At 35.7% G+C, this 13,561-nt stretch overlaps 1 protein-coding gene across 1 annotated transcript in view; it reads left to right on the top strand.

Annotated features, from left to right (window-relative positions):
- The window catches only part of LOC117341962, a 64,782-nt gene that overhangs the window by 14,364 nt on the left and 36,857 nt on the right, over positions 1-13,561 (top strand). The window contains exon 2 of the mRNA XM_033903849.1: positions 1,390-1,515. Coding sequence (XP_033759740.1) covers positions 1,390-1,515 — 126 coding nt within the window. The remainder of the gene's footprint in view (positions 1-1,389; positions 1,516-13,561) is intronic.

The raw sequence follows: 13,561 nt of genomic DNA, 5'->3' as shown, positions 1-13,561 counted from the left end.
CGTAAAAATGTGTATGTTTGGATTGTTAACATACAATGTACAATACATCGAATGTTTGGACTGTTAACATACAATGTACAATACATCAAATGTTTGGACTGTTAACATACAATGTACAATACATCAAATGTTTGGACTGTTAACATACAATGTACAATACATCGAATGTTTGGACTGTTAACATACAATGTACAATACATCGAATGTTTGGACTGTTAACATACAATGTACAATACATCGAATGTTTGGACTGTTAACATACAACAATCGAATGTTTGGATTGTTAACATACAATGTACAATACATCGAATGTTTGGACTGTTAACATACAATGTACAATACATCGAATGTTTGGACTGTTAACATACAACAATAGAATGTTTGGATTGTTAACATACAATGTACAATACATCGAATGTTTGGACTGTTAACATACAATGTACAATACATCGAATGTTTGGACTGTTAACATACAACAATAGAATGTTTGGATTGTTAACATGCAAAAGTCGTATGTTTGGATTGTTAACATGCAAAAGTCGTATGTTTGGACTGTTAACATACAATGTACAATAAATCGTATGTTTGGACTGTTAACATACAACAATCGAATGTTTGGACTGTTAACATACAACAATCGTATGTTTGGACTGTTAACATACAACAATCGAATGTTTGGACTGTTAACATACAACAATCGTATGTTTGGACTGTTAACATACAACAATCGAATGTTTGGACTGTTAACATACAACAATCGAATGTTTGGACTGTTAACATACAACAATAGAATGTTTGGACTGTTAACATACAACAATCGTATGTTTGGACTGTTAACATACAACAATCGTATGTTTGGACTGTTAACATACAACAATCGTATGTTTGGACTGTTAACATACAACAATCGAATGTTTGGACTGTTAACATACAACAATCGTATGTTTGGACTGTTAACATACAACAATCGAATGTTTGGACTGTTAACATACAACAATCGAATGTTTGGACTGTTAACATACAACAATCGTATGTTTGGACTGTTAACATACAACAATCGTATGTTTGGACTGTTAACATACAACAATCGTATGTTTGGACTGTTAACATACAACAATCGTATGTTTGGACTGTTAACATACAATGTACAACAATCGTATGTTTGGATTGTTGACATACAACAATCGAATGTTTGGACTGTTAACATACAACAATCGTATGTTTGGATTGTTGACATACAACAATCGAATGTTTGGATTGTTAACATACAATGTACAACAATCGTATGTTTGGACTGTTAACATACAACAATCGTATGTTTGGATTGTTGACATACAACAATCGTATGTTTGGATTGTTAACATGTAAAAGTCGTATGGTTTTTTTCAGATTTAGATTTCCTGTGCTCTCTTTCATCTCCCTGTAAAAATGGCGCCACATGCTCTGTGGAAGGGGGCCAAATCTTTTGTCTCTGCCCTAACGAATTCACTGGAACAGTGTGCGAACAAGAAATAGGTAAGTATCTCTAGATACCGGGGGTAGTACTAAGATAAGTATCTCTAGATACCGGGGGTAGTACTAAGATAAGTATCTCTAGATACCGGGGGTAGTACTAAAATAAGTATCTCTAGATACCGGGGGTAGTACTAAGATAAGTATCTCTAGATACCGGGGGTAGTACTAAAATAAGTATCTCTGGATACCGGGGGTAGTACTAAAATAAGTATCTCTAGATACCGGGGTAGTACTAAGATAAGTATCTCTAGATACCGGGGGCAGTACTAAAATAAGTATCTCTAGATACCGGGGGTAGTACTAAAATAAGTATCTCTAGATACCGGGGGTAGTACTAAGATAAGTATCTCTAGATACCGGGGGTAGTACTAAAATAAGTATCTCTAGATACCGGGGGTAGTACTAAGATAAGTACTTCTAGATACCATTGGTAGTACTAAAATAAGTATCTCTAGATACCGGGGGTAGTACTAAAATAAGTATCTCTAGATACCGGAGGTAGTACTAAGATAAGTATCTCTAGATACCGGGGGTAGTACTAAAATAAGTATCTCTAGATACCGGGGTAGTACTAAGATAAGTATCTCTAGATACCGGGGGTAGTACTAAGATAAGTATCTCTAGATACCGGGGGTAGTAATAAGATAAGTATCTCTAGATACCGGGGGTAGTTCTAGAATAAGTATCTATAGATACCGGGGGGTAGTACTAAAATAAGTATCTATAGATACCGGGGGTAGTACTAAGATAAGTATCTCTAGATACCGGGGGTAGTACTAAAATAAGTACCTCTAGATACCGGGGGTAGTACTAAAATAAGTATCTCTAGATACCGGGGGTAGTACTAAAATAAGTATCTCTAGATACCGGGGGTAGTACTAAAATAAGTATCTCTAGATACCGGGGGTAGTACTAAGATAAGTATCTATAGATACCGGGGGTAGTACTAAGATAAGTATCTATAGATACCGGGGGTAGTACTAAGATAAGTATCTCTAGATACCGGGGGTAGTAATAAGATAAGTATCTCTAGATACCGGGGGTAGTTCTAGAATAAGTATCTATAGATACCGGGGGGTAGTACTAAAATAAGTATCTATAGATACCGGGGGTAGTACTAAGATAAGTATCTCTAGATACCGGGGGTAGTACTAAAATAAGTACCTCTAGATACCGGGGGTAGTACTAAAATAAGTATCTCTAGATACCGGGGGTAGTACTAAAATAAGTATCTCTAGATACCGGGGGTAGTACTAAAATAAGTATCTCTAGATACCGGGGGTAGTACTAAGATAAGTATCTATAGATACCGGGGGTAGTACTAAGATAAGTATCTATAGATACCGGGGGTAGTACTAAGATAAGTATCTCTAGATACCGGGGGTAGTACTAAAATAAGTATCTCTAGATACCGGGGGTAGTACTAAGATAAGTATCTCTAGATACCGGGGGTAGTAATAAGATAAGTATCTCTAGATACCAGGGGTAGTACTAAAATAAGTATCTCTAGATACCGGGGGTAGTACTAAGATAAGTATCTCTAGATACCGGGGGTAGTACTAAGATAAGTATCTCTAGATACCGGGGGTAGTACTAAGATAAGTATCTCTAGATACCGGGGGTAGTACTAAGATAAGTATCTCTAGATACCGGGGGTAGTACTAAAATAAGTATCTCTAGATACCGGGGGTAGTACTAAGATAAGTATCTATAGATACCGGGGGTAGTACTAAGATAAGTATCTCTAGATACCGGGGTAGTATTTAGGCAAGTAGAGAGCAATCGTAATCGATTAGGATACGTCTTGCCTTGACTCGGATTTCACCTGTATTTGTATGATGGATGTCGTCGTGAACTAGATTTGTATGATGGTTGTCGTCGTGACCTAGATTTGTATGATAGGTGTCGTCGTGACCTAGATTTTTATGATGTGTGTCTTCATGACCTAGATGTTTATGGTGTGTGTCGTCGTGACCTAGATTTGTATGATTGGTGTCTTCGGGACCTGGATTAGTATCATTGGTGTCGTCGTGACCTAGATTTGTATGATTGGCGTCGTCGTGACCTAGATTAGTATTATCGGCGTCGGCGTGACCTAAATGTTTATGGTGGGTGTCTTCGGGACCTGGATGAGTATGATTGGTGTCGTCGTGACCTTGATTTGTATGATGGGTGTCTTCGTGACCTAGATTAATACGATTGGCGTCGTCGTGAACTAGGTTTTTATTATGTGTGTCGTGACCTAGATTTATATGATGGATGTCGTCGTTACCTGGATTTTTATGGTGGGTGTCGTCGTGACCTAGATTTGTATGATTGGTGTCTTCGAGACCTGGATTATTATGATCGGTGTCGTCATAACCTAGATTTGTATGATGGGTGTCTTCGTGACCTAAATTAGTACGATTGGCGTCGTCGTGAACTAGATTTTTATTATGTGTGTCGTCATGACCTGGATTAGTATGATGGATGTCGTCGTGACCTAGATTTTTATGGTGGGTGTCGTCGTGACCTAGATTTGTATGATTGGCGTCGTCGTGACCTAGATAAGTATCATTAGCGTCGTCGTGACCTAGATTTTTATGGTGGGTGTCTTCGGGACCGTGATTAGTATCATTGGTGTCGTCGTGACCTAGATTAGTATCATTGGCGTCGTCGTGAACAAGATTTTTTTTGATGTGTGTCGTCATAACCTAGATTTTTATTGTGTGTGTCATCATGACCTATATTTGTATGATTGGTGTCGTCGTGACCTAGATTTGTATGATTGGCGTCGTCGTGACCTAGATTAGTATGATTAGCGTCGTCGTGACCTAGATTTTTATGGTGGGTGTTTTCGGGACCTGGATTAGTATCATTGGTGTCGTCGTGACCTAGATTAGTATCACTGGCGTCGTCGTGACCTAGATTTTTATTATGTGTGTCGTCATAACCTAGATTTTTATTGTGTGTGTCATCGTGACCTATATTTGTATGATTGGTGTCGTCGTGACCTAGATTTGTATGATTGGCGTCGTCGTGACCTAGATTAGTATGATTAGCGTCGTCGTGACCTAGATTTTTATGGTGGGTGTCTTCGGGACCTGGATTAGTATCATTGGTGTCGTCGTGACCTAGATTAGTATCATTGGCGTCGTCGTGACCTAGATTTTTATTATGTGTGTCGTCATAACCTAGATTTGTATGGTGTGTGTCATCGTGACCAAGATTTGTATGATTGGTGTCGTCGTTACTTGGATTTGTATGATTGGCGTCGTCGTGAACTAGATTTTTATTATTGGTGTCGTTGTGACCTAGATTTTTATAATTGTTGTCGTCACGACCTTGATTTGCATGATGGGTGTCGTTTTAGTTTAAACATGTTATATTGTATCATAAATATACAAAGGGATCGGGCACAAGTTTTGTGCAGTACAGTTTACACAAAGTGATTTGATTTTTGTAAATGTGAGTAGAGGTAGGGTGATAATTAGAGGGAAACGGAGGAAGATAATTTGGAAGTCTCCTTCATTTACAATATAATTTACAATTATTGAAGAATGATTAGAGCATTTTTAACAAGAAAGTTTTGAAATATTTTTAGACAGAGTGAGCGATCTTTCTCGACTCAGCTGACAGTTGTTGACATTACACTATCCCATACTTTCAGCTGTTCAATGGGTGTCGTGGGGAAATAAAAGTCGCTTAAACTTCCAGAAAACTTTGTCATGCATCTCCATTAAAATTTAAATTTTAGTTTATACTTCGGCGTTGTTAGTCGATTTTGAGTTAAATTATGGTTTAGTTATTATATCGCCTGTTTTTGTCCTCGTTTAATCGAATGTGAGATTGAATTATGATTTGTTTATTATGTCGGTATGCTTTGTTGTATTTGTTCTTGTTTAATGACTTTGGGCTACAATTATGGTTTGATCTTTGTTATTTCTTTGTAAATATCGAAATAGGTTCAGATGATAAACACATATTACTTTGTACATATCGACATAGGCTCAGATGATAAACACACACTTTGTAAATATCGACATAGGTTCAGATGATAAACACATATTACTTTGTAAATATCGACATAGGTTCAGATGATAAACACATATTACTTTGTAAATATCGACATAGGTTCAGATGATAAACACATATTACTTTGTAAATATCGACATAGGTTCAGATGATAAACACATATTACTTTGTAAATATCGACATAGGTTCAGATGATAAACACACATTACTTTGTAAATATCGACATAGGTTCAGATGATAAACACATATTACTTTGTAAATATCGACATAGGTTCAAATGATAAACACATATTACTTTGTAAATATCGACATAGGTTCAGATGATAAACACATATTACTTTTAAATATCGACATAGGTTCAGATGATAAACACATATTACTTTGTAAATATCGACATAGGTTCAGATGATAAACACATATTACTTTGTAAATATCGACATAGGTTCAGATGATAAACACATACATTGTATTACTTTGTAAATATCGACATAGGTTCAGATGATAAACACATACATTGTATTACTTTGTAAATATCGACATAGGTTCAGATGATAAACACACACTTTGTAAATATCGACATAGGTTCAGATGATAAACACACACTTTGTAAATATCGACATAGGTTCAGATGATAAACACATATTACTTTGTAAATATCGACATAGGTTCAGATGATAAACACATATTACTTTGTAAATATCGACATAGGTTTAGATGGTAAACACATATTACTTTGTAAATATCGACATAGGTTCAGATGATAAACACACACTTTGTAAATATCGACATAGGTTCAGATGATAAACACACACTTTGTAAATATCGACATAGGCTCAGATGATAAACACACATTTTCTAAATATCGACATAGGTTCAGATGATAAACACACACTTTGTAAATATCGACATAGGTTCAGATGGTAAACATATATTACTTTGTAAATATCGACATAGGTTCGGATGATAAACGCATATTACTTTGTAAATATCGACAAAGGTTCAGATGATAAACGCATATTACTTTGTAAATATCGACATAGGTTCAGATGATAAACACATATTACTTTGTAAATATCGACATAGGTTCAGATGATAAACACACATTTTGTAAATATCGACATAGGTTCAGATGATAAACGCATATTACTTTGTAAATATCGACATAGGTTCAGATGATAAACACATATTACTTTGTAAATATCGACATAGGTTCAGATGATAAACACATATTACTTTGTAAATATCGACATAGGTTCAGATGATAAACACACATTTTGTAAATATCGACATAGGTTCAGATGATAAACACATATTACTTTGTAAATATCGACATAGGTTCAGATGATAAACACATATTACTTTGTAAATATCGACATAGGTTCAGATAATAAACACATATTACTTTGTAAATATCGACATAGGTTCAGATGATAAACACATATTACTTTGTAAATATCGACATAGGTTCAAATGATAAACACATATTACTTTGTAAATATCCACATAGGTTCAGATGATAAACACACACTTTGTAAATATCCACATAGGTTCAGATGATAAACACATATTACTTTGTAAATATCGATATAGGTTCAAATGATAAACACATATTACTTTGTAAATATCCACATAGGTTCAGATGATAAACACACACTTTGTAAATATCGACATAGGTTCAGATGATAAACACATACTTTGTAAATATCGACATAGGTTCAGATGATAAACACATATTACTTTGTAAATATCGACATAGGTTCAGATGATAAACAAATATTACTTTGTAAATATCGACATAGGTTCAGATGATAAACACATATTACTTTGTAAATATCGACATAGGTTCAGATGATAAACGCATATTACTTTGTAAATATCGACATAGGTTCAGATGATAAACACATATTACTTTGTAAATATCGACATAGGTTCAGATGATAAACACATATTACTTTGTAAATATCGACATAGGTTCAGATGATAAACACATATTACTTTGTAAATATCGACATAGGTTCAGATGATAAACACATATTACTTTGTAAATATCGACATAGGTTCAGATGATAAACACATATTACTTTGTAAATATCGACATAGGTTCAGATGATAAACACATATTACTTTGTAAATATCGACATAGGTTCAGATGATAAACACATATTACTTTGTAAATATCGACATAGGTTCAGATGATCAACACATATTACTTTGTAAATATCGACATAGGTTCAGATGATAAACACATATTACTTTGTAAATATCGACATAGGTTCAGATGATAAACACATATTACTTTGTAAATATCGACATAGGTTCAGATGATAAACACATACTATTTGTTCTTTAAACTCTATTGAATATACGGCTTCTGTTACTAATGCCATACCCATACGTTTGCCTGTTTTCTATTGTATAATATGTACGACACAGTGATGTAGGGACGTGCGCTTTGTTTCCGACCATGGTAAAGGTTCTAGCAATTCAGCTTTAATATTAAATATTTCTTTAATAATGTCCCCTTTTTGTACAACTCAACCAAACAAAGCAAAACTTCATGATGATATGTGTGTATTAGATTGTGTATTAGATTGTGTATAAGATAAACCGTTTCCTCAAGGATTTGGATCTTTGACGACGCATTTCTTCCAAAATTCGAATACCTAGGATGTCTAACTAAATGTGTAGTAGCCTGTTTGTTTTGACGGTTGTCTTGAATTTATGTCTTCCGTGTTCGAGTTATTGCCCTTCGTACACAACTTTAAAGCGACGAACTCGCAATAGCACGTCTGTGTTAGGGAAATGGTCGTATCTCCCTTATTTGTTTACCTATTGAAATACCGAATATACCTAGTAAAACGGGAGAAAATATCCAACAACATTTGTGCTTTGTAAAATTTCATTTGACAAACTTTTCTGATGCATTTTATGAGTTGAAAAAACAAGCCAACTTTTATTTCGACTATTTTGAGTTGTTGACGTGTTTCAGCCGGCGTAATTGTCCAAGCGCGGATTCGGATATCTCACATTACTTAAAATATAGCGAGAAATAATGCCTGTCATTCACTATAGTGGTAGTTAATACTCTCAATTGTATGTATATTCCACCATATTACAGTAATACTCCAATAAGTGATGTTTTTGTCAATAAAGAACATGTGATGTATTGTTCTATACCGTACGCAGCACAAATCGACAAATTTTAATGATTTTTGCATAAAAAATAGTAGTACATTATAAAAACAATTGAAGCCAAGAAAAAACTGATCAAAATACACAATTCTATCCTTCATAACGTACCAAATCAATGATGCAAGTTTCCACAAATCCGCATTTTATGAACGAAACACCGCAGTAACTTGACGTCGTGAAAGAGCGAGTCGATAACACAAGCACCTGCGCGAATACGATCGACTACTTTTAGTTTCTGCTGTTTTCATAAAGGTCTCACGCAAGTAAATCAGCCCCTGTATCCTATTACTAATGAATTAAAGCTATAATTAATTCATTTGAAGTTTAATTCAAGTCAGCAATGGCTGAAGTTATAGATACAAACCTGTTACACAGTTTAAAACCCAAATGTTGACAGGTTTAAAGCCTTCTAAGGATCTGACAGGTCCATGTGCTGTATTACCGGATGTTTACATACACAACCGGTGCTATTTTGGGAAAATACCTGGTCATTTTGCACCTATATGAATCCACCAATATGTACATATCAGTACAATAAAATCAGTATATTCTGACAGTTTTGAATATATACTTCAAATAAATATCAGATATGTCAATATCACACCAAAACATTTCAATCAAAATAACATTTAAATGTGGAACTTTATTTTCTTACCAGACTACTTTGCTGATTTGCTTGCGTGAGACCTTAAAGCAATAAATGGTTGGTTTCATCAGGAAACATTACTTTTGTCACAAGATAAATAAAGTGATAGCACATATTTTGATATCTACAAATAAAAAAAAATAAAATAAAAATAAAGCCGACGACATCAAAAGCTATTTATAATAATCGGGTATTTCCTAGATGATCATTTTCGGTTTCTAAATGGTGGGATAGACATGTGCCTGGTGCCGACCTCATATATTACCGATACAAGTCGTCACCAAAACAATATACAGTGACCAATGTCAACTCAACTAACAAACTGTGAAGAGACACAGGGCATTATGGACACTGTGTTATATATTTTGGACACAGTGTTATATATTTTGGACACAGTGTAATATATTTTGGACACAGTGTTATATATTTGGACACAGTGTAATATATTTTGGACACCGTGTTATATATATTTTGGACACCGTGCTATATATATTTTGGACACTGTGTTATATATTTTGGACACAGTGTTATATATTTTGGACACTGTGTAATATATTTTGGACACCGTGTTATATATTTGGACACCGTGTAATATATTTTGGACACCGTGTTATATATATTTTGGACACCGTGCTATATATATTTTGGACACAGTGTTATATATTTTGGACACAGTGTTATATATTTTGGACACAGTGTTATATATTTTGGTTGGTTTTGGTTTTATTTGTTTAACGTCCTATTAACAGCTAAGTTCATTTAAGGACGGCCTCCCGTGCGTGCGATATGCATGAGTGTGGTGAGTGCGTATATGTGTTTTAGGAGGCTGTGGTATGTTTGTGTTAAGTCTCCTTGTGATAGGCCGGAACTTTTGCCGATTTATAGTGCTACCTCACTGAAGCATACTGCCGAAGACACCCAGCAGGACACCCCACCAGGTCACATTATACTGACAACGGGCGAACCAGTCGTCCCACTCCTAATATGCTGAGCGCTTAGCAAGAGCAGCAACTACCATTTTTAAAGACTCTGGTATGTTTCGGCCAGGGGACAGAACTCAAAGCCTTCCTCACAGGGGCGAACGCTCAACTATAGGCCAAAAGTGAGGCATTGTCAAGGGAGACATTAGGAAGAAGAAAGTTGGTAAGAAAGAAGAGAAAATATAAGATCCCGAATTGAGTCGCCTCTTACGATCAGGCAATGGGGGCAGCAGGTACAATTCTTACGCCCTACCTGCCCTAAATATTTTGGACACCGTGTTATATATGTTGGACATTGTGTTATATATCTTTGATACTGTGAACATGTTTTGGACACTGTGCTTTATATTTTGGACAATGTAGAAATGTTTTTGACATTATTGAAATGTTTTGGACACTGAGGAAATGTTTTGGACACTTAGGAAATGTTCTGGACACTGATGCACTGTTTTGAACACTAGTGAAATGTTTTGGACACTGCGGAACTGTTTTGGACGTCGAGGAAATGTTTTTGACACTAAGGAAATGTGTAATATACCATGGAAATGTTCTGGACACTGATGAACTGTTTTGAACACTAGTAAAATGTTTTGGGCACTAAGGAACTGTTTCGGACTCTGATGACATGTTTTGGACACCATGGAATTGTTTTGGAATCTAGTGAAATGTTATAGACACTGAGGAAATGGACACAAGTGAAATGTTGTGGACATTAGTGAAATATTTTGGACATTGTGAAATGTTGTGGACACTATGTTATATATTTTGGACAATGTGAAAATGTTTAAGACACTATGGACATGTTTTTAACACTGTGAAACTATTTTGGACACTGAGGAAATAATTTGGACGCAAGTGAAATGTTTAGACACTAGTTAAATTCTGTTGACCACGAGGAAATGTTTTGGGCATTAGTGAAAGTTTTGGACTCTGTTGTAATGATTTGGACACTGTGGAAATGTTTCTGACACTAAGGAAATGTTTTGGACATTGTGGAAATGTTGTCGACATCATGGGAATGTTTTGGACACTGTGAAAATATTATTGACACTAGTGAAATGTTTTGGACGCTATGCTATATATTTTGGCTACTGTGAAAAGGTTTGGACACAAGTGAAATGTTTTGGACACTAGTGAAATGTTTTGGACACTGCGGAAATGGACACTAGTGAAATGTTTTGGACACTAGTGAAATGTTTTGGACACTGAGGAAATGTACACTAGTGAAATGTTTTGGACACTAGTGAAATGTTTTGGACACTGAGGAAATGGACACAAGTGAAATGTTTTGGACACTAGTGAAATGTTTTGGACACTGAGGAAATGGACACAAGTGAAATGTTTTGGACACTAGTGAAATGTTTTGGACACTGAGGAAATGGACACAAGTGAAATGTTTTGGACACTAGTGAAATGTTTTGGACACTAGTGAAATGTTTCGGACACTTTTGGACACTAGTGAAATACTTTGGACACAAGTGAAATGTTTTGGACACTGAGGAAATTGTTTGACACCATGGAAATATTTTAGACACTGTGGAAATGCTTTGGACACCAAGGAAATATTTTGGACACAAGAATAATGTTTTGGCCATTAGTTAAATATTTTCGACATCATTGAAATTTTTTGGACACTGATGAAATTGTTTGACACCATAGAAATCTTTGGACATCATTGCAATGTTTTGGACACTATGGAAATTGTTGGACACCATGGAAATGTTTTGGACACTTGGGAAATGCTTTGGTTAACGTGTCATCATGTATCTGTTTTCACAGATGTTACAGTTACAGTTACATGGCTGCCGTGGTTGTTTTTATCGGTAGTAAATTAAAGTTTGAGGAATAGCGGTTTTCAATTTTGCGATGATTTGCCTCACACATGTTATTACACTGGTAGTGGTAAAAGATAGCGACCTGTCACCTACTAACACTTTTCTAAGTTGTTTTGTACAAACAGGATGCTGTTTGACGTAAATACAATACCACCGTGGAGAAGGTCGACGGACTTGGAGGGCGCAGAGGTTGCGTCCCCTTATATTAGGTGGAGCGGCGACGCACTCGGAGGGAGGGCGAAACGAGCATATGGCGAAAGAAACAAACATGCATTTTTTTTATCCGATTAAGGAGAGAGATATCGATAGCTAATTTAACTAAAATTAATTTTCGAATGTTCGGCAATAACTAATATATTGGTATACGGTGTTGTTCAAGATAAGTCACATTAATGACGCGAGTGGAGACGAAGGATTATTGTTTACGATTTGATTTGTTAAAGTCCTCTAACGCCTGATGGTCATATTGTCCTGGAACTGTTCAAGGGTACTAATAGAATCTATATAAAATATTTTGGTGACATTTTGCCCTCTTTAATCAGTTTCATTAAAGCGTTCTGTCAATTGTATTATTGCGAATACTGTCAAACCAACAGGAATGTAAACATATTTTGATTTTTCAGATTTCTTCTTCTCTTCTTTTGTCATTCGGCCTCCGTCAAAAAATGACGATTACGGCTAATGGGAGGGATCGTTGCAAATGCTCTTCAAAAGAAGTAAAAAAAAAGTGCAGGGATTTGGGTACAGTGAGAGTTTTTTTTTAATTTTTTTTAGTAGAAAATATAAGATAAAAGCATTTGATGGTGTGTTTATGGTGTGTGTTTGAGATCATCAAGGGCTGCATTGTGTATATGTGCCTTGAAGATCTCTAGTGTAGTGCATTGTACTGCTGCCACCGGGAGGAGGTTCCATTGTGTTATTGTGTGTAGGAAAAAGGAGTATTTGTATGTGTCATTGGTGGCAGATAGGTGTCTAAATGTGTAAGGGTGTGTTTGCCTTGTCCTAGGGTCAGCTGGGTGCATGATGCCGTGTGGGTCTATTGCGACATGATGGTGAATGATTTTGTATAAAAGTATGAGTCTGGTCTTGAGTCTACGTGTTTGAAGTGTGGGCCAGTTGAGTTTGTCCATCATGTCTTGTACTGAACTTGTGTTGTGGTATCTGTTTTGTACGTATCGTGCTGCTCTGCGTTGACTTTTTTCTATTTGATTGATTTGGTTTGTGTTGTGCGGGTCCCATATGGAAGAGCAGTATTCTAGTTTGGGTCTCACTGGGGCTTTGTATGCATGTTCTTTTGTATGTTGTGAGTTTATTTTCAGGTTGCGTTTTAGGAAGCCCAGTGATCTGTTGGCGTTTGCAGTGATGTTATTGATGTGTTA

Source organism: Pecten maximus, chromosome 14 (genome assembly GCF_902652985.1).
Source record: "Pecten maximus chromosome 14, xPecMax1.1, whole genome shotgun sequence".
Lineage (NCBI taxonomy): Eukaryota > Metazoa > Mollusca > Bivalvia > Pectinida > Pectinidae > Pecten > Pecten maximus.
The sequence above is the reverse complement of the archived record's forward strand: the minus strand, read 5'-3'. Positions and strand labels throughout refer to the sequence as shown.